At 39.6% G+C, this 23800-nt stretch overlaps 1 protein-coding gene across 1 annotated transcript; it reads left to right on the top strand.

The window, feature by feature from the left end:
* The first annotated feature begins 6288 nt into the window (after positions 1 to 6288).
* Positions 6289 to 22601, top strand: kcnj16 (potassium inwardly rectifying channel subfamily J member 16). The gene is made up of 2 exons (XM_036572010.1): positions 6289 to 6424; positions 20643 to 22601. Exon 2 carries the CDS (start codon positions 20659 to 20661, stop codon positions 21754 to 21756), a length of 1098 nt encoding a protein of 365 aa, XP_036427903.1. The 5' UTR covers positions 6289 to 6424; positions 20643 to 20658; the 3' UTR covers positions 21757 to 22601.
* Positions 22602 to 23800: the final 1199 nt, after the last annotated feature.

Here is a 23800-nt window from a genome sequence, read left to right as displayed (position 1 = left end):
AAACCCTTGGAAGCAGATAGCTTCCCAGTTTTTGCTTTGGATTCAAAATGTATTTATTTCTGAATGATTCATCAGATTAAGCAGATTCAGTGAAATGTAAGCTCAGCCTACATAAGAGTGAGAAAAGACGTCATATAAAAACCCCAAGTGAGAAAAAGTATGTAAACTACTATTAATCAACTCACTGCTAATCACTGCCTGGTTTCCCTAAACCACCAAAGCACAAATATTTTCATGATGGCCAAGGGAGAATCGCTTTAAACAGTCTTTCCCACAAGTATTTTACATTTTCTGAAATATAACAGGATCTAAAATTGGCGTTGTGTGTTGTCAGCGTGGGCAGTCTGACTATATTTACTGTTATTGTGATAAACTATGTCACAATATGCTTTTCTGACGGATATCATGGATATCGTCAGTACTTAAAGAACACAGACCGACTGCATGTTTCATTACAAAGAGAGCATAATTTTGTGTTCAGAGAATAAAAATTGTATTCATATTTTTTTTTTTTTTCGTATTTATTAAATGTGGCACTTTCATCATTCAAAACAGCAAATTTTACCCAATAAGTTTGCATGTATGGAAGCAACTGTTCACGCCGACTGTTGTGTGCAAAGGTTTGGGCACCCCTAGTCAAAAAACTCATTTTTATTGATTTTCTAAGTGAAAATAAGTAAATATATTCACTACAGAGAACAATCTCCTGCACAATTTGGTTCCTGTTTATTTACTGAATTTAACATATTGAGGGAAAAAAAACATAAAATATGGTCCGTGCAAAAGTTATGGCACATCATATGTATATCGCTGCTGCCGGAACAAAACCTCATATCTCCATTTTTGTTGTTTTTCAGTTTTTGCCATAATTTGAAAATGCTTGTTGACTTTTACGTTGTGTGTAAACTTCATGATGAATGGAATGAAAAAGTCTGGTTCTGGTTCCATACATATATGTCTCTCTCTCTCTCTCTCTCTCTCTCTCTCTATATATATATATATATATATATATATATATATATATATATACATATAAGTTGAAATTATGCACTAAAATTAGTAGAAAACATGCTATATTAATTTTACTTAAATCAGCAAAACATGTAATTTCACCAGTGGTATTCATACGATTACATATCCGTTGATTCTGGATTGAACAATGTCAGTTTATTGGGTTTGCTTTTGGCCACAGATTCTGATGTGGTCTCTGCTGTAATAAAAATACACAAAAGGCATTCGACTGGTGTTGAGCCATTTATTTCCTTTCAGAAGCTTTCTCCACTTGTAGAGCACATTCACAAAGCTATTTAAAGCCCGATCAAAATCATTAGCCTACTTGAACTGTTATTAGGAACTCTTTGGTGCTCTTCGGACATCTACAGCATAAATAAACCTGGCTCAAGTCTTTTCTTCCCTTAATGGTTTACATGTGAGAACAGCTAATGACCCACCTTTAAGCAGTGCTCATGCAGTCAGTGTATATACTGTAGGCAGGGTGGGCCGCCGAGGTCCCTGCAGAAATAATCCTGTTTCCTTGTTGATTCGTTTGTTTGTTTGTGTGTTTGCTTGAAGAGATAAACTTAAAGGAGGGATTCTTTTGGAACAATTAGACACTAAATACCCAGAACCTGTTAACACGCACACTCACACATGTACATACACCGGGCAGGCCAGGATCATGGACAAATCGAAATGCAACAAATTCCAATGCGGACATAAAAGATGTCCGGAAGCTAAAGAGTAACTACATATTCACGTCTGAAGCCACACAAAAGCCACAGGGAAATCATCAGAGATCACTATGCTGAGAGATCAGAGAACTGGAAGTGAAGTGGACACATGGCCTCAGGTAATGGGCCTAAATGATTTTAAGTGAAGTGCAGTTAAAAGGGTGAGAGCTTTGGCACACAGGCCACGTTTTCTAATTACCAAACCACATTAAAGGGCCTGATTGGATTACAGCACGGGACCCAGTGCTCTGTGATCCTGAAAGATGCTGCTGCACCAACAGAGGGACGGTGAGCCCTGGAGTGCCAAGGCAAAACAAAGCCCAAGACATGTCACTTAAACCAAATCCAATATGGCCAGGCCTCATTGAAAGCATGTGCACCAGTCTGTCTATAACTGTAATTCTAACTTTCAGAGCGTATAATGAAATAAGGTGAGCGAGCCTCATTACTTTGTTGCTGTTCCAAAATTACTGTCATATACTTTCATGTCTATAGCCAAAAATAGAGTGAGTATAGACAATTTACTTAGTTTTCGCTCCAGATCAGTCCACAAGAAAACATTTTTCTCCAAATTTCAGTAGTTGGTTTCAGATTAAAAAAGTAGAAAAAAAAAGATCACTAAGGTTAAAGTCATGTGTTTGTTCACCTTAATAAAAGTTGAATTTCAGTACACTCAAATGACTGAAATCACACTTTTATTTGTTATTAGTTTTGAAATGTAAATGAGTGAGTAGTGAGTACTGAGAGTCAGTATTGTTGTTTTAATAATAATAATAAAAAATTGTTAGGTTCACTTAACCAGAGTTTGGTCAACACAATCTTAAAAAAACCAACAACTTATACATCTGCATATTGAATAGTCTTTTCTCCTCATTTTACTTACACTGAGTGTTGTCCTACCATCCAGCATACGTTACATGTGTTGTGCATTTTTTCCTGATCTTTGGTTAACCGCCTAGTATTGTAGGCCATAAAAGACCATGTGAGCAGAGTTAAATACCAGCTAGACATCACAGTAACAACTTTCACGATGTATATCTAACTTTAATTGAACTGTGAACTTGTATTAGTTCTAGGGCTGCAATGAATATTCAATAAAATCTTTAACAATCTGATAGGGAAACATGTTTTGTCAGCAATAGCATGTGATAGCAGCATATCTAAAGAGAGCAAGCTAATCTGCCTGCATGTCATGCAAAAATAACAATTTATAGCCTTTTTTCATGTCAGTTTGGTGGTTCTTTGCTGTCGAATGTCAGTCATGCTCAAACAATAACTGTTTTATTAGAGGTTTTTTTTTTCCATTATCTTGTGGTATTTCAGGATTCATAAAGAAATTATAGTAATAGTAAAACAAGAGCAACAATGATACTAATAACTACAATATCAACATCAACAAATACATACATACATCATCTAAACCGCTTATCGTTCTGGGTCGCGGTGGGGTGCTGGAGCCTATCCCAGCTGTCATTGGGCGGAAGGCAGGAAACACCCTGGACAGGTCACATCAACAAATAATAAATAATTTTTCATTTAAGCATTAAAGTGAAACCCATTTTGAGCTCTGCTTATTCTTATAGTATAACATTCAATGATGCAAATAAATCACCACTTTTCACTCAAATCACTTTTGTGTGATTTCATCGTGTACAGATTACTCACTGATGTGTCTAAGAAGCTACTCAACTTAGCTACATAACCGTTTTGTGGAACCACTTGGCGAATCATTTCTAAGTAAATTTCAAGTAATTCAGTTGAATAAGTTACATTTACTGATAGCTAACTTGCTAACTCTTGTTAGCCAGTGGTTTTGTTCTTCTAGCTAATGACTGTAGTTAGCTATTTTAGCTAGCTACTTTGATAGCAGGCTCTCATTTCTGCTATGGCAACTTAATGTAAATGTTTTGTGTTGACACTTTTTATTCAGAAATGTTGCTATTAGTGCTGCTAGTCTAGCTAATCTTACATTTGTTCAGTCTGCCTTTCCATGGTTGACCCACCTATAATTATCACAGTAACCAGCAGCCGCTAAGCTAGTCATTTTGAGATCCAACAAACCTTAACTTACAAGCAACGAGTGGATTTGCCAGTTATCAAGGTCACAATTGTCAAGGTTGTCAAGGTCAGGAGCAGATTTAGAGATTCTGTGGCTCTAGGTAAAAGAAAAGAAATGGGGCCCAGCAGGTATACATTTTTAAATTAGTTGAGATTCGGGGCTCCCGAGTTGCACAGCCAACTACGCTGCAATAATGTCTAGTCAATCTAGTCAATATATCCAATAATTCTTATTTTAGGATTGCTGTAAGAATATTATTAGATTATTTAGCATATTCCTAGACTATTTTTACCTAGGTAATTATGTCACTATACTGGCAGATAATTTGTCTTATTTTAAGAAATATGCTTGAAACAAACAAAATTACATGTCAATATAGTAAGATAATTTGATACAGAGCAATGTAGAAATAAAGTAAGGAGTAGTGAGATTATGTTTTCCATAAGGTAATAAGTAACATAATCCCATTACAGCTTGGCAGAAGTAATTAGTAACTTGTGGTTGATTATTTTGAGTAATTACCCCAACACTGGAGCTATCTATACTGACAATAACAATAGCATTATGTATAGTCTACTGAGCCTGTGCAGGGCTCTGTCCTGACTGAAAAAACATAATTAGCTTTGAGACTAAAGTGACAAACTTTTTGCTTTCCTCTACATTTTTGTGTTTCTCTGCTTGGATAACTTTATTTCACTGACTCTCTCAACACCTGGAAAAACACACCGAAAAATCTCCTCTCAAAATGTAGATTATTGCCTAATTGCCTGCTTCACACCAGCTTGTCTTTACACAGTAGAGTCATTACATAACAACATGGAATAGTCCATTATAACCATGACCGGGGGGGTACACTGCCAGTACTGAAAATAATCGCTAGAATCACACAGAACAGCTGTTTTTAAGATGTGTACATATTTTGGAATAGGTTATTTAACAAGAACCCATATAGCATCTCATTTGTATTTTCATGGGGCCCTTGGCTCATGAGGCCCTAGGTGGCTGCCTACCTTTGCCTAAGGCAAAGACTGGCCCTGGTCAAGGTCATAAATAAACAGTGCTACTTCAGTGCAGTGTATCTTTTCTTTAAAAATGTTTCTCTCTCTTAGTTGGTTGATTCACAACAAGAACAGATTCAGGTTGTAGAACTTCTCATCTAAGCACTGTCACAATATACTGATGGAACTGTAATCTTTGGGTATTCAGTAATCAGCATTTGCTATCAGTAATCAGTAATGGACATTTGCTACCAGGCAACAATTGCCCGAGCATGTTACACATACCACTACGAGAAAATGCACTGACATTCAAGGGTCATTTTCACTTGTACCAGGACGCACCAGGTCCAGTAGCCAAGTATCTCCTTTTTCCTCCAAGCAGAAAAGCAGAAACAATCCATCCCACTACTGTTTATGAGTAAAGCTAACCTTCCAGGCAGATAAGGAGACAACATGCTCTAACGTCTGAAATCTGAGTGAGAGCCCGTTTCATACAAAGAACGGACGAACTGGTCCAGATGAGAGGGGCAGATACAAGCTCTCAGGTAGCTCTGAACCTGGGACATAAAGAATAGAGATTCCAGACTTTTTTGTCAACTCAAACACAATCTTCATTGTCAGACTGCTTTGGTACTAGTGTGGTTAAAGTGAAGCTCTGTTTTGCAGCTTTGTAAATTCAACTACGCTTCCTGGACGTCCTGCCAGCTTTTCTTATTTTGTTTTCCATTTCCAAAGCCTTTGAGGAACATTGCCAAACTGATTTAGATAATGCTGCTTTCAAGTGCAAAACGGGAGGTAGTTTTCACAGAGGAGGAACTTGTTCACCTTACCGAGTTATGTTTGCGTGGTTCGTGTAGGACACAAACACAGAGGGTGTGAAATGGTTGTTGTACCTTACTAACTAGCAATCAGCTGGCCTTTTTATCTTATTTATGGGTAATGCTTCCATTTTACATTCTACAGTCAACTGACTGCATGTAATATGATCATTACTGTGTTTTGACACATGTAACTTAAGCATTTCATTGTTTTCTAGCTAAAAACTTTGAGTAGCCTTGGTTATTGTGTAAGAATAAGCCATTGTCTCATGGAGGGTCAAGTGTAATCCTAGAAATTAACGTGCAGGTGCATGCGGTCACATGCACATGCTGTGTTTTGTGCTGGTTTCTAAGCACAGGGTTGGAACTCTAACTCAGCAGAGCAAGCGCTAATACAAACACATTTGTATTACTGTCTTTATGGGGGCACTGTAAACTGTATATTAGTGAACACTGCTTCACCTTAGTTCAACCTCTATGACTGAATGTAAATACTGAACGTTTCTTTACTGGAGTGGATAGGAATATGTCCTAACATCACAATGTTAGAATCACATGTTTGTATCATTGTGATTAAGTGTAGGCATAGCAGTATTTATCCCAGCAAAGAGATTAAAACAAAGTTCACACCCACCCACATGCACACACACAACTTTCACCCCCTGGGAATATGCGAGTGTGTTTCTCAGTAAAGGTACAGGTGGGTTGGTACTCTCGCACACTCTTGCCCAATCCGGCCTCTGCTGCCAGTTAAGCTCGAGTGTCCTGCTTTCACGTCCTCACTCCACACAAACTCAGCAGGGAAGAGGGACAGAGCAGGTAAGACACTTCTAATCCTCTTAGCTGATTAGGATCTCAGGTATCTCAGGAGTCCAGACACAGTTTGTGCTTTTAAGTCTATGAAAACAGAACCATTTATTTGAGGGACATTGCGAGGACATGAATTGAGACAAATCAGCCGAGCAATGAAACTGTCCCAAGCATCAAATTTGGCCAAACAATCTAGAACCATGACCATATTAAGCTGTGGATTGTGGGTGTGTGGCACTAGGGCAGAAAATGCGAGGTGTGGTTAGGACTCTCGGGCCTGGCTTCCGACACCCTTTCTCCATTCTGTGCGCCTGCGGTTCCCCTTTTCCTGTTGGAGTCAGGCAGGGATCAAATGTGGTGTGTGGGTGTGTGGAGATAAAGCACCCGCTGGGTGGGTCGGAGGGCCAACAGAAGGAAGGGCTGGAACCGGGTAAGAGGGACACTTGAGCCAGTGAGGGAGGAGATGCTTTATGCAAGAGCCCCTTGAACGTGAATGACATTGGAATAGGCTGTAATCTGAGGCATGTGATCACAGGAACCGAATCATACAGCCCGACAAGTGCAATCTGCTGACAACAGATGGCTGTCATGGATATCAGATCAAGATTAGATTCTTAAAAAGTGAGAGGTTGGGGGTGAGGCCCGCTGAGTCTGATAAACTTAAGATGAACAGGAAACTGTGAAGATCAAAGGCTGGATTACTATTACTATTAACATAGATGGAGGAAATGACAATGGAAACTATGTAAAATTATAAATTTAACTGAAACCAGATGGTCCCTCATTCGCAACTACATATCTGAATAATCAGTCTGCACTTTAAGGAGGTAAAGAGTCTTTTGGTAAACACTTCTTTTTTTGTCATTCGAGCCCCTCAAACTTTTTGACAGACGTAGAAAGTTCATAGTTTCATAAAATCTCACGATTTCAAATTCCTAAAAATGCCACAAACCAGCTCACAGAAAAACCCCAATAAGTTCTGAATTGTTACGGTAAGAGCTGGGGTGGGGTTGGCATTCATAATTGTTTGCATTACCAACATTCTTTCTGGTACCATTCATGAGATTTTCATATTTCCAACAAACACTGTGTGAGAGCAGGTGTCAAACACAATCTCTTTTATTCCTATTGCTCTTTTTTTCACTGCCAACATCAAGTATGTTGGTAATTGTAGAGGGACCCGTAATGGACATCAGCATTTTAGCCTCTAGCAGAGGCAGGAGCACTGACCAAGAGGTATGTGCGCTTTACCTCACGCACAACTCAGTCCCTTACAGTCTCCTCCAAGCCATGGTTACACAACCTTCAACTTTGCTAAACTTAGCTCTTCCGTTCCAGTCCGTAGGATCCCTTAATGGAGTTGGTGAAACTTTAGCTAAATAATATACACTAGACTTCTAGTGCACAGAAACAGTGAAGGTCAGAATGGGTGAATAAAGACCTAAGGCAAAACAGAAAAAAAAAATGACCTGATCTCCACACGGGATGGTCTCGTCCCAGTGAACCCTGAATGGCTGGAAGAATGTTATTTGCTTAAAGTGGGCATGTAATGGACTTGTAAGGGCCTGAAGCAGTACAGGAAACATAACATTGGCAATGGAGCTCAGAATGCTGCCACATGACTTAGATGACAAGGAGCTAAAGGCCATGTCCCCGTCCAGTTCCCCATTAGCAGCAGGGCGTACACTGTTAGAAATACAGGTTCTGTGCAGGTACGTTTTTTGTTCATCAAGGTACAAACCATGTAAATGTTCCCTCAAAGGTACAACAGGGGTTTTAAGGTCCAATTGTGAACCTTAAATACATTTTCCCAGGTAAAAAGTATATTTGTACCTTTTCATAACCAAATGTTTTAAAACAGAGCAATAAAACAAAAAAAGTCTGGAGACGAGACGGGGTGTGTGGAGTCAACACAACTTAGAAAATATGATTTCAGTGGATTATGGTACAATTATGTTCCTTGACTAAAGGTACTGAGCTGCACCCTTGAGGGTCCCCCCCAGTGACAAGAGGGGCACTGCCCCAATGACAGTTCCGTACCTTTTTTCTGAGTGTGGAACCACCAACGAGCCCTGAAACTGAAAACTACTATATGAGGAAAGGAGTGGGTGGACCATGTGGTTGTGACTAAGAAGTTATCTTCCTGAAACACTATCCTTACATGACAACGTGTAGCGTGAGTATAAATTTGTGCTGGAAAGACAACAAGAGAAAGGTGGAGAGAAAAGAAAGGCAGACAGAGTATGTATTGTTATACTCTTTGACCATGTCTATATGTGACACTCGCTTTTGTGGCAGTGTTGACGTCTGTGCTGATACTCGCGCTAATATGCTGTTTTGTACACAGTGAGTTCCAGGTTGATGAAACACACTGTTCTGATACACAACATTACACAGTCGCTGTTTTGGCCTAATACACATCAAATACTGAAGTCACTCTTTGAGTATTTGTTACATTTCATCATGGGAAGACAAATTATACATAATATATAAGCTAATGTTAATTTTCTTTGTGAGTTCAGACCATCCCTTCAGCATGTGGTGGTAGTGTGAGGGAAGACTGATTGAGGGAGGGGAGAGAACTGAGGAACAGAGAGGAGATGGGGTGGTGGTGGGGATTGCGAACACTTCGTCACTGGAACAGAAGGTGAGGGCGTGAATTTATATTGTGTTAGATTGGGAGAAGGAGGGGTTTCAGCCATTTTCTTCCCCCCCAAACTTCAGTTATACCCTAACTACATATAATATACAGGCTGACAGGTTAATGTTTTAACATGACTGTACAATGTGACAGTTTTGAAAGCAAGTTTATTATAGTTTGCTACTACAAAACACGAGTGCCTTAACATGGGTGCAATACCAACAAGGCATTGTTTAGGAAGTGTCTGAGAAGGCAGAGATAGCGTGGCCAGCTCTGGCACAAACTTTTTGCCAAGAGGCTATCTACTATGTACCAAAAATACTCAAAAAAGAATGAAAATATATCTCTCTGATTGAGTAACATGTTGGAAGATCATCCACTGAGAAGGAAGACCATGTACATATGACGAGTCCTCATCAGCAGCCAATATTGTACTGGTTAGCGTTAGCTCATTAGCTCCTCTGAAGATGTAGCTCCTGTGACGCATCCAACGTAAAAACCTGCCGATTTCTTTCAGCTATTTTTGAAAAATCAAATAAGTTTTCAAATTTTAACCTCATCTAAAAAGTAAGCCTACAGCGCTATACTCCATTTTTGTTTCCCTTTCTTACAGTTAACCACATTTCCATTCATTAACTCTTACGCATACTCGAATATCAAAATTAGCGCATGTCCCTATTTGATACATGCTTCATTTATGTAAGCTACAGGTAAATTAGGTTTTATGAAGCTGGAATTTTCTAGCAAAATGTCTGTCAAAGTTAAGCTAAGCTAACTTTGACTTTATGCAACTGTACCATATGGCAGAACATTTTTTGCCATTGCAAACCCTATTTTGGCATTAAAAAAGTCACTGTGATGATGTACTAGGTGCAATGGCTCTTTAGCAGCCTAGATCAAAGAAGCAGTCACAGCTCTTATGCACTTTTGTCTTATTGCATATGCATCTATAGGATATCCTTCTCAAAGTGCAAAATACTGGGAGGGTATTATTATAATAAAGCACCTACACTGATTGACCGAGGCTGATATTAAAAACTAACTGTGTGCTGTTTAATGCCTGTCTTTTTCAACCACTTTGTATTAACAGTATTTAAACTATTTGAACTATTTTAAATGTCTGCCATCTCACATTACTCTAAATATGAATCCTAGGACCAATTCGTTTTAATACAACAATGTTTTAAACTGCTGTTTTGTTATACTTTGGCTGTGTTTTACAACACTCATTACAGTGTCTTAAAAGCAGGTTTTATCTGAATAAAGATTCAGGAGTTTTCTTTTTCTAAATTATATAATTTCTGTATTAATAAAGCGACTCATTTCACAGCCTTTGATGGACTGCACATAGCTAACCACAAGTTCGAAATCATACAGTTCCCAAACAAACAGATGCACACAGTGAAATTGAAGAGGGATTTTATAATATTGCATGGAAGTTCAGCTCATCTCTCCAGGCAAAAAATGAACAGAAACTCAAAATAATTACAGATTTCTTTCCAACTTTCGACTTACTAAATCAAAATCTTGAGAAAAGAAATCATTATTGCGCCCTAGTGAGTCAGGAGGGTATGTTGTGCTGGTCATATGCTAATTTCAATGTTGTGCCTGTGTTCATTTGCATGGAAAATTTTAGAAGATAACCTGCTAAATTGGCCACCTCCACCAGCACAGTGTGGGTAAAGAGCACCTCTTTTAGTAAATCTGCCCCCAGTTCTTTACTCTTGGGTAATATTTTGAAAATTAAGTTGGTTGGCTAAATGTTCACTGAGAATTCTGAAATATTGTTGTTGTCAGCAGTGTTCACATATAAAATACTAAAAATAGCTGCTCTTAGTCTTATCTTTCTGCATATATACACACTTGCAACAATCACTTGGGTGTTATTTACAGTGTATCTGTGAGCAGAACAAACATGCACAGTTGGAAAGGTTGCTAAGTATAAACTGTGCCCTCTTGTGTTATGTGAAGTGTGGACTATGCAGAAGCAGGTCTCCACTTTCTCTTTCTGAAGTCTTCTCAGTGATATGAGTAAACAGAAGGCTGAACGGTGTGTATTCAAAGCATGCAGAGGTCATCAGTAGGACGTGGTGTTTCTCAAAATGACCATTCCTTTTGACTTTTGGGCTTCCTGCATTACTCAGGTTTTATCCATACAATCTCTTACTCATGTAACTACTTGGTAGCAAAGCAAGGAAGGGTTGGAGTGAGTATCCTATGTGACTCACTGTAAATGCTGGCATTGTTCATCTCACAGACTGAACAGCAAACTGCTTGCATTTTACCGTCTTCTAGTTTTGTCTAACATGGTTTTGCAGTATTTAAAAATAATGAACAAATTGATTTAAGCCTTGTCGTATCCTGATGGACCAACGAGACTTTGATGAGCTCATGAGACCCACATATTTAACCATGTTAGGACTTAATGCGTTTTAAGGCGAGGAATTACCAGAGAGTTGGCTCTGATTAAGCCGTGTCAAGGGATCGTTGTAAATGTCTTCAGAAACTTTCATTGTAGGTAACAGAAAAGGCTTTGTGCACAGAGAGATGTGCATCTTCATTAGCTTCTATTAGTTGCGACTTGGCAGGAGTGAGAGTGCTCATGGTATGTTTGCGAACGAAGCAATGTGGTGGCCTGCTCCAGAGCACTGGGGACACGGGGGCACCTATAGGACAGCAAGAGTAGAAGCTCTGTAACTATACATTTACATTCTGTCTCCTTTAAATCAGGCAGCGCAATGAAAATAATTTGGTTTGTCGGTTTTACGGCTCTTTCTTGTAGGAATATGCACAGTTCCCTAAATCTGTTTTACAAATCCATAATTTCAAATCATAAATCTAGTCTGCTGTGGGCGCTGGTCAGATGAAAAGAAAGAAAGAAAGAAAATTGATCCAGAGTAATAAAATAAGATTTACAACAAACGCACAATGAACTTAGCTGTGAGTTCAGTCATGTAGTTATCTGTTATTCAAAGAAATGAAAGAAAATGGACTGAAAGTTGGTTGCAATGAAAGGTGGCATCAGGAAATGTGTTGGACTTCCCTTGCAGAAAGACGATGTGTTACAGGTCAGCAAAATGTGTGACAAAAAGCAATACTGAAATGCTTTCTTTTCATCCTTTTATTAATTAGAGTCAATTTCAGGGCTAAACTTCCACTAAAAAAAAACAGATTAGGCCCACTAGAGAAATCTTGTTCAGATCTTGAGTAGAGTAGACCTCTGAAGTTGTGTGGTTGCTCTCCAGTTGGCGTCAAGCCCATATCAGGAACTCTGAGTGAAAGCTGGTTTTCTCTACAGGAACAATGAACACTGTTTTCAGAAAGTGTAGCTGTTGCACTCTGTGGTAATTTAAATGTTCCAAAGATGATAAATTTTGCTGTACAGACATTCTTCCTCCAAACGTTGCTGGAACATCTGAATTCCGAGGTTGTTAAGGTGCCGAAATCCGAATATTGCTGCAGACCAACTAATACTGCCTCACCTTAAATTGACATTATATAACGGATAGTTCAGGTAAAATCTGACTGACCAACCTGCATTCAAAGCCATTATAAAATACATGATATACACACACCTATAACCGCCTCACAACAACTGAACTCTGTATTACTGCACTACGTCATGAAAACTCCTTGTGCTGTTAACGGAATCATCTTTGACTGTAATGCTGCTTGTATAGACCACTGAGTGTACTGATGAAGTAAGAACCCTTTTTTCATTAAACTGCAGGGCTGACAACTTATTTTCTTAACTGGAACTAGGCTGGTCAGCTAGCTAACAGGCTAAAAGATAGGCAACAGGCTAAACAACTCCATCATTAACATCACAGGTTTGAATTAAAGTACTTACGGTATGATTCGTTTTAAAACGGCAGTATAGAAGTCTAAATAATGTCACTTGAATGCCTTACACACTTCAAATGTCCATGTATTATTTATTTCATTATAACCATTACAACCATTGCTTCACCTGTTTTGTTTTGTTTCTGTATTTTAATATTTTATATTAACGCTGTTCGGCATCAACCAGAGGAGGATGGATTCCCCTTTTGAGTCTTGGTTCCTCTCAAGGTTTCTTCCTCTTGCTTATAAGGAGTTTTTCCTTGCCACTGTTGCTATTGGCGACGCTCATGGGGGCTTGGACCCAGATTTTTCTGTAAAGCTGCTTTTTGACAACACCTGTTGTAAAAAGCGTTACATAAATAAACTTTGACTTGCCTTGACATGTTTCAGTCAGAAGTAGCGTCAAACCCAGGCTGAATCCCAAACGGCTCCATACTCCCTAAATAGTGTGCTAGATGAGGAAGTTTAGAAATTCTAGCCTCTACAGCCAAATTGTGCATCATTTATCAAGCATGGATGTGGCAAATGTCCCAAATGATTATTTTTTTTACCAATATTATGCACAGTTGGGGTGCAGGATCCAGTATTTAAATTCCTAAGTAGTGCACTGCGTAGGGAGAGAGGAGCGCCCCAGCCTGAGAAGAGGGGCGCCACTGGATTGGTGCTAAATAAGACTCGCGGTGGTAATTTGGTGACCAAAAAGTACTTATAAAGCAAAAGTTTTTGCATTAAACAGTGCTGTGTTATCATATGTTCATTGTTATATGACAAAAGTTAAAAAAAAATATGAAATGACCGCAGTGTACGGCGATGGGTGACCAAATGTTCTTCTCATTCAGCTGTCAATGGTTGCTTGGCAACGACACCATAGTCTAAAGGAACTACATTTCTTGGCAGAACACTTGTTTATGTCAATTATTATCAATAAAAAAAATATTTTCTGAAAAATTGTGTACTTTATCTTATTTTATGTTGGCTGCTGTTTTATAAAAGCCATAAGCCACTTGAGGCTCGTCATTGCTGGATTTTATCATGGGGAAGGGACTCGCATGGCTTATTCCTTTATCATAAGACTGGCAATCTCGCCGACAAAACCCATGCAAACCAACAAGCTCATATCAGCTTTGGAGCATTTTGTTTTATGATTTTCAAATACGCCATAAATTTTTCTCATACAGAAAACAAACTTAGACCCAGAGCTCCTAATATGGACATAAAGCCAACTGCAGAATGACACACAACCTCAAAGAGCTTTGTTGTGGAGTTTGTACTAAGAAAGCAACACCATGAAAGTTCCAGTATTACAACCTCAATTGTGTATGTTGGAAACCTGTCACCCAAGGCACATGACTTTCAGCAAGGATGACATTCTGCCTGTCTCGTGAGACTTCACACAATCTGGCAACCACAGCCATGCCTGTGTCCAGGAAAAAAAAAAGCTGAGGTTTGTATGTATGAAGTCCTAAAGTAGAACAGGCCATGCCTTCTCCTCATCTTCATAATCATGAGGATATTAAAAGGCAAGAGCTACTCCTAAATCAGCACTCTTAATCTGACCACATGTTCAGTTCACGCAGTTCAGCCCTTCAGCAAGTGAAGCCTGTAGCCCAGCAGGGTGGGGTTAGCGTTTAGCACTGAGGACGCTAGTAGCGGTTTGGCTGTGACTGGTCTGTCTCTTGCCTGTGGATTGCACGGTGAGATGCTTCCAGTTTCCATCTTTTCTTTTCTCGCCCCTTCTCTCACCCCGGGTGTCTGGAGTGGACCAGCGCTTCCTCCGCTGGCTATGGGACAGAGCTCTGCACTCCACCCAGGCAACAGTCACTTCACACGGCCAGGAGAAGCCCATTTAAGCCTCACCCAGGAGCGCTAAGCCATCAGAGTGCAAAGAAAATGGGTAGTAGGAGGTCACAACAGCCAAGCATGCATGTACCTGCCTCAGCAGAGCAAACGCTTCATATTAGATTAGATGTTTTACATTAGACATCAATAAGGTGCTCTAAAGATGATGCTTTCAAAGACTGTTACATGACATGTATAATAGTGTAACAATGATTAAAAAAGGCTTTAAAATGATCTTTGCAAAGTGTTAAAGCATTTATGATGCAATACCCTGCACACCTTTCGTAAAAGCATATCAGAATAAAAGTCCTTTGTTGTTGGCTGTGACATTTGAGGAAATCACAATTTATGAGAATTTATCAAACATTTTCCAATTATTCGAATACTTTAAAAGTTGTTTTTATGGTGCAACAAATTGTGATTTTAAGGTTTCAAACATAAAATTATGCCAAACTATTTGACTGATTGATTGATTGATTGATTGATTGATTGATTGATTGATTGAGGCTTTTTAATAATTTACTTAATCTGCATATATGCTTGGACAGTCACACTATATGACATTTTTAGGTTTTGGGAGATGAATTTTAATATGATTCAGTGAAAATGCATTCATACAAAGGAGGTACTGTAGAAAAAACATGACACATGTCACATAGTTATTAAATTATTAATGGGCTTGACCACAAAAAATGCATGTCTTGTCACTGACCTACAAACTTATACACAGAATTCTGTGTTAAATATTTAGGTATTTGTCCAGTGATTGTGCACCGACAGTGACAGTGATTGGAGTATGTCCCATGTTAAAGAAGCTTAGATAAACAGTTGTGAGAACTACAGAAATGCAACAGACGCTCAAGCATTTTTCTTTTTCGATAACATTACAAATATGGAGAACGGATACGGTGACATATGAATTGGGGATGTGGACAGGTGCTGGAAAACATGACTGAGAAGGCAGAGATGCTCAGAGAGTGCGGCTGGTGCTCTGGTGTGGCTTTTTCGCTAGCTAGGCTAACTACTCTAGCTAATGTTAGGTAGATCCAGAAACAATGAAAGTACATTTCACTGACAAAGTAATATGGCACATCGACCATTGAGGAGAAAAGAGCTCATGTAGGAGATAAAGAGTCTCCATGAACAACCAGCTTTGTCTCCATTAGTGTTGTTCATTAGCCTATCTAAAGAGGCAGCGTCTGTCCTTAATCAGATACAGAAGCTACTTCATATTTCTCTCTGCTATTACTGAATAATATGGGTAGTTTCAAATGTTGACCTCTAGTGCTATTGTCTAAAAACTAAAGCCAAATTTTCGCCAAAATCTGATTTTGTCACCACTTTGTTGTTGCTTTTTCCTTCCTTGCCGTTAACCGGATATGTGTTGATTAAGTCTTATGGATACTCAGATATCAAAATTAGTTCAAATGCACACACTTAGTATGAATAAGACACAGCAAAGAAATGTGAAGTGATGATCATTCCTGGTCAAATAGCATGGAAGAGCACAGAAAACCTACAAATTCTTAACTGTGTACAAAAATTAGATAAACAAAACAAAAGATACTACATTCCTCTGAGCAGGCCCACCATCCGATGCCATGCAGTTGCTGAGAATGCTGTAAACTGGCGAGATCCGTCTTGTTGCGAGAAAATCTCCAGGCAACTAATCTATTATGATAAACTGTATTGACACTAAGCAAAGAGGAAAGTATGGAAAAAAAATAGAGAATTACAAACGGTAAACATTCCCAGATTGACATCCAAAAATAGACCTAGGAAGTGAGCAAAGATTACCAGTCGAGCAAATGACAGACAGGAATATGAAAGAACACGTGAATAAAATTATGACAAAACCCACTGTGGAAAAACTATGGAATGAATTCTCTCCATCAATGCCCCCCCCCCAAACCACCGCCACCGACACACACACGCACACCACAGAACAGACACACACGCATACACAAGGATACACACTCTTTCTCTCTGCTCCATTTGTCTACTTTTCAAAGTATCCAAGCTTTTCATGGTCAACCAAAAGAGAAGAAAAGACACAATGCTTGTCCATTTACAGGCGATGTTGCCATGGAGAGAGAGAGAGAGAAGAGGCAGAGAACACAGACTGGAGAATTCCACTGATCGGCCAGTCCGCTTTTTGATACGTAGCAGACGATTTCGCTTAATTATTTCCTTTAACGGTAAAAGTAGGAAAAGCAGGCGGAAAATGGGCAAGCCAGGGCCGGGTGAGTGAAAGGCCATGTGGTCCACTGACAACAACACACTCAGAGGGAGCATGCCTGCATCTCAACACAGCCGCAGAGTTAGAGCGCTGGCCAGCAGCGAGCTAGGGCCGCTCATTTATCTGTCACTTACAGGCACTGCTTTGGGAGAGGAAATGGAAATAAAACTTTATCTGTGCGGGCGTAGTGTTTTTGGGGTTGTGGCTTGGTTTCATTCATTGAACAGCGCGATGGGTCCTGCGTCAAGGCCAGCTGTAAATGCACTCGCAAGAACGGTTGCCCATAATTCAAACTACAGCACAGAAGTAAGTGAATGATGTACATATACAGTATTAGTACGTGGAGCTTGAAGTATTTGTCCGAACCTGACACGATGTGAGTCAGGACGGGTCTTTTTGTGCGCTCTGGTCAGTTTCAGCCTAAAAATTTGATGATGTGGGTTGAGTTTGGATCGAAGAGAAAGTTCTTTGGCTGTATTGGGGTTCGGACCAAAGTTTCAGGCCCGATTAAAGCTCTAGTTGTAAGGGTGCTTGAGTTCACTAAGCCCCTATAAAAATCAATGTGGAAAACATGTATGTATGCATGTCTGTATGTATGTATGTTATGAACTCATTCTCTAAACACTGTAGGTCACCCATACCGGTAGGTGGTGAACCTTCACTCAGATGTGACAGTGACAAAGATTAGCTCTGTTTCGGTTTGTGGCTGAGAACATGTGCAAGTATGTGTGTTCTTATTTGTGTAAACCCTGAACAAACCCTAAACCGCTTTGTCATAACCTATAAAAACGTGACTCTGTGGTTCTCACTTGTGCATGTGAACGAGTGTGTACGTGTGTGAGTGTGGGTACGTGTGGTTGGGTAGATGTGTGTGTCCATGAGTGAAATGAAGCATAAACAACACTCTGTTCCAGGGGGAAAAGTCCACATTGCAAAGTAATTGCACTGCCAGTGATGCTGCAACTGCACAATAGTACAGGTAGATGTCAATTATATCATATGCTGTAACTTCAGAACACAAAACGTGTTCGTTTACAGTACAGAGTAATCTCTGAATGGGTGTCAACATTGCTAAAGCTCTGCCAGAACACAGAAGCCGGTCAACATTTGAGTGACTTCAATCTTGAGGCCTGTTAGAGTCCCTAGATTAGAGTCCCACTCGGAATTGATGACTTTGCCAGAGGGGACATCTGTAACGAAATTTTCACACATTGAGTCCAAATATTTGTGTCATTAAGGTCATACGATCAAACGAAAAGATGATGCGAATGTATAGGACTGCTTTACACCCTGTAGCTGCCATGGTAATCTCCCTTTTAATCAGCCTGTATGATCTGATTGACAGCATAGCTAGGATGGAGAAAGATCTATCGCTCAGACCACATCATTGAGATGTTTTGTGATTCAGGAGGAAATTAATAGAGGAGACTAAATGTGCAGCAATGGTATAATAAATATTTGGTGAATATGAGCTTTTTTCTCAACACACGGCAACATCCACCTAAGAAATCACAGAGATGTGTGTCCAGACAGAACTCAAATGATCAAACCACTTCTGAATTCAGTGAATTAAAAAAGACAGCATATTTAACAGCCGATTTAATTGGAAATAAGCGCCTATAAATAAGGAAATTACCCCCGGACCCCATGTTTATCCCATCCAAACTGGGCTCTTTCTGGATTACAAGAATTACAGAAAAATGTATTTAGCATTGGTTTAACACATTAGTTGCCTAAATAGTAGAGTTATGATCCATCACAAGCTCTCATCTCGGATCTTCCGCATTCCCTTCTGATATCCTTCTATGCAGTGTCCCCCCAGTGCCAGTCTTGAAGTACCCTCCACACAGTTTAGGATTTTCCCTGGTCTAGGACACAGTCTAGCTGGTCTGAGAACCATTGATTCACTTCTTGTGGTAATTACCAAACTCTTTGTGAGCTGAATCAGAGTGTGGCCATGTCTGAGAAAGGAATCTGGGCACTTCATCACTGCTCCAGCACTGGGAGTGGACAATGCCACTCCAATGTTATTCGGTTAACAACCACCCTCAGGCCTCTAAACAAAATGATAAAATCACAGACGCTTCTACACTAATTCTCCTCCAGTATTTTTTGGGTCCAATGCAGCACGCATGTACATATTTGTAAAACAGTGATTCATTGCAAGAACAGAGAAAGAAAAGAAAAAAGACATAAGAATACATGGTCAATATATGCATATCACTGTTAAGTCTTCCCAGCATAACAAACCAAACGTAATTTGACTAGGGAGTGTTCAGGGATTTGCATATGGTTGTTCACCAATCATAAATTATTTCAAATTGGGAAGCATATTAGTATGAAGTAGCCACTTCCACTCAGAGTGAGGGTCACAGTGTCTTTTTTGGACAACGTTGGGGGAAGTCCCTGAGCCATTGCTCATTCTACCCACTTTCATTGGTGGCCTGCTGAAAGTCTGTTTCCAGCTGCCCTGGTGTTAAATCACCACCCTGGAACAACCAGCCTCCCTGACCACAACCCTTCTTCCACCTCCACCCAGGCAGCTCCGCCCACGCCACCGTCACTCTCCGCAACACTGATGACCAACACACAAAATATGCCTCTGTTTACTAAATAGCTTAGTTTTTACTGTTGCCATATTTAGGCGTTGTTCATTAAAGTACCAGAGTACCAGAATTGTGTTAAAGACTCACTCTAAAGAACAGCCAGGAAGGTTGTCAAATCATGAAAAATACTAATGAAACTGCTAATACATAATAATAATATACATTGTTTTAATACTTATATAGTAGTAGTATATAGTGCTAATATTATTTGTATTACTATATTATTATTATGTTATAACTATAGAATTACTGTATACTATATATTAAATTAATGAACTAGTAATTCCTTATAAAATCAAAACTGACAGTTTCAGTTTCCCCATTCATCTTATCCTCATTCACTCCTGCCACACTTATTGAAATATGCTTTACAACACGTTCACAACACATCAGAACATGTTTTTTCCTTTCAAACAGGATTTCCCTTTCTTCTGTAAACAGAATGCCTTCCAAATAATTTATGATTTTGGTGGTCAATGGATGTTATTAACTCATAATATCCACCATCACTAATGAAGCAAATAGTGGAGCACTATTGCACTATCTGTACTGGGAAGTTATGATTGTATATGTTGTAATAATGTTCTTTGTGAACATGGAAATCATCGCACATTTTTTTATTACAATCAAATGTTTGACTTATTAACAGCAATACCAGGTCTTTTGTGCTGCTTATGAGGTTTCTCATTACCTTCCTCCGGATGGTTACAATCAATGGATCTGTTGTTAATCATAGTTAAAAACCAACATCCTCTGCAAATTTAATGCTCTTTGAGAAGCACTACATGGCTTTGCTAGATAAACAGACAAATCTCAGGCATTACACAGTGTTACTTGAGAATCATTTAAAGCAGTAGTTCCAACCTTTTTGTGAAAAACTGACAAATCAAGGTCTTCAAGATCATCTGAATATGAAAGCCAGGTGTTTTAGGCTGAACTCAAAAATACAGGCCAACAGATTTCCATGAGCAGGGCCAGTCACTCAAGACCATCTTACCCTGTCGATGCTAAGGCCTTGATTCTGATAGGAAGCACTCATGAGTCTGTTTTTGTTTCCAGATCTCAGGACAGCAGCATGAACTCAAGCACGGCACAATACTCCAACATCCAACACTGTAACAATGACCTCAGCGTTTGCACCGATGATGGCTGCTACTCCAAGAAGAGACGCTACGTGCGCAAAGACGGCAGTTGCAACATGATCTTCCGGCATGTTCCTGGAGAATGGCTCCTGTATGTAACAGACATCTTCACCACCCTGGTAGAGATCCGCTGGAGGGTCATGTTTCTCACCTTTGCCCTTTCCTATATCCTGTCCTGGCTGTTTTTTGGGATCCTCTTCTGGATCATCGCACTTGCCCATGGTGACGTAAAGGATCCAACGAACGAGCCGTGCGTCTATGAGGTGCGGAGCTTCACGGCAGCCTTCCTCTTCTCTCTGGAGACACAGACGACCATTGGCTACGGTGCACGTGGCATGTCCGAGAACTGCATGCTGGCCATAATCATTGTGACCATCCAGGACATCATAAGCGTCTTCATCGACACTTTCATAATCGGGATTGTCATAGCCAAGATGGCATCAGCCCGGAAGAGAGCGCAGACGGTGGGATTCAGCAACACTGCGGTGATTAACCTGCGCAATGGACATCTGTGCCTGTCATGGCGGGTGGGCGACTTCCGTCGAAACCACATCGTAGAGGGGACTGCGCATGCGCAGCTAGTTCGACAGATAGCACACATGACTGGCAAAGTTGACATATCCTACCATGACCTAGAAATCCAAAATAACCACGTCATTTTGGCCACGCCAACCACCATTGTCCATAAAATTGGTCCCAGCAGCCCTATGTATAAGACAAGCCTGCAAGATCTGCGGAGAGACAGCTTTGAGCTAGTGGTGTCGTTCACCTACACAGATGACTGCACTGGGATTCTCCACCAGACACGCACCTCCTACACCCCCAGCGAAATCCTCTGGGGCCAGCAGTTTCAGGAGATGCTGAGAGTTAACCGAAAACACTACAGAGTGGACTATGCCCTGTTTCACCAGACCATTAAAGTCCCACTGCTGGAAATTAGCGCAGAGGAGTACGAACTAAAGAAGCATTCTGCTTGTCCTAAACATGAGCCACAAAACGCCAGTCCTTCTGAGGTGTCTCAGGAGTTGTGACTGGGAGAAATCTTGGGTTGAAAGTGCACAATAACTGGTAGTGTTCTTTAAAACGATACATTATAGCAGTGACCCAGGAGGATAAGCGACTTAGATAATGTGTGTATGTGTGTGTATAGCAGCGTAATGTATCTCTAGGACACTATAGCACCTAGGGTATATGAAAGAAAGGCCATGTGAGTCACTCTTGTATAGTAGCAGTCACAAGAGGGCATGATCAGTAAAACCTATCTGAATCACTTTAAAGAGGCCTGTAGCTTTGTGCTTTACATATAAATCTAAGATATTTCAAATATTTAGAATATTATGCTCCAGCACTTGCAATGTAAATGCATTACTCTGGATGCCATTAAGGAATAACACCTACCCTATATAAGCACATTCTAATTAGCAAAGCACATATGAATGTAAGTGGGAGTTCCCCACATGTAGTGGTAGGCTTCTGATCCTACAGATATTAGAATACATATATGGCATAAGAACTATGCTGGTATTTCAGTGTGTATGTGACTTGTAAATGTATGAAATGTTTCTGACCAGTGCCCGCACTGCAGCCTTCTAAACATGGCAGCTTTGAAAAATGACCAAGACCAAGAAAAAGTGTCTTGAAAATGAAGATCAACCATGTGTCTAGGAAAACTGACCCTGAAGAGCTGGACACAACAATCTAATATAATAAACATGCAACAAATATGCCTGTTTTATCCACCGTAGGGTTAATTGCATTTTCAGCACATAATTTATAATTGAAATAAATGTTAGCCTCATGATTTCAGTCTTATTTGTAAGTTGTTTGTACAGTGAACAAGTAGCCTAATGTGCCAGGGCAAACTCGGGACACTCAATTAAAGATGCTTCTCTAAATTGTTTTAGTTGGTGTCCTGTCTGGTTATTTCTAATATATATATATATATATATATATATTATATATATATATATATATTGTGGAAATGTTCTGACAAAATAGTATGATCCTGATACAGTGTCTTATATACCTAAGACTTTGAGACTCCATCTCTTTTTCTCTATATTATATTATATTATAATTTGAAATATGAACTCCTATTTTGCCATTGGCTTTTTCATTGTCTGTTCAAGACTTGTTTATATCATATTATGATCATTCTAGCAAGACTTTATGGATAATACTCAAGTTACTCAGTTAAGCCATTATGGGAAACTGTAGGCTATATTCCATGCTGTACTTCTACATCAGGTGTACATGGGGTTGCACATATCCTACACTCCTATCTTTCCTGTATAAAACACAGAGAAACTTTAATATGTTCATTACTTTGATATGTCACTAAGGTACTCTAATAGAGATGCCTGAAAAGGTCATAAAGTCATGACTTAAAACCTTGAATGGGATATGGGTCAGTTCTGATGACAGTGATGTTAACCTGACCAGGTTTACACCTATGATCCCATTTTTCCTTTAGTATCATCTGAAAAAGTGCAGGCCCCTCAAAGTGACCTACTTAAAAAGTGACTCCACTGATTTTCCAAAAACATTCAACATAATTAAGTGGCTGAGATGTAAATAAAGCCATTCAGAGTGGTTTGGTTTGAAATGCTCCATTCTGAAGAAACATACTGAGTAACAATGGTTTTGATAGGAACCAGACGTCCACCTCTAAAAGCTCCTTCACAGAAAGTTATTACATGAACATGTTAGTTGTATGCTGCTTGATGTCTGACACATTGTTTTATAATAGTTTTGCGATATAATTTTGGCTTAAAATGTCTTTGAAACTATTTTTTTTTATAATAGTCTGCCCAAAAAACATCAGATTTATGACTATTTTACCATCATCAACTCAGAAAACATGTGCAGGTTCACTGGTGGTTTTGGATAGTAAATAAAATGGCTATATTTGTGTTGTAGACATGGCGACTCCTGGTTCCAATCACCACCACTGTAAAGAAATCTGAGTCTCTACAATAATTCATTTCACGTCAAACCACTCTGCATGTCTCTGTGCGTGCACTGCTAGTCAATCCTAACGTAAGAGAAGATTTTCCGCTAGCCAGTCCGAGCGAT

This window comes from Colossoma macropomum, unplaced genomic scaffold (genome assembly GCF_904425465.1).
Source record: "Colossoma macropomum unplaced genomic scaffold, Colossoma_macropomum, whole genome shotgun sequence".
In the NCBI taxonomy this organism is placed as follows: Eukaryota; Metazoa; Chordata; class Actinopteri; order Characiformes; family Serrasalmidae; genus Colossoma; species Colossoma macropomum.
The sequence above is the reverse complement of the archived record's forward strand: the minus strand, read 5'-3'. Positions and strand labels throughout refer to the sequence as shown.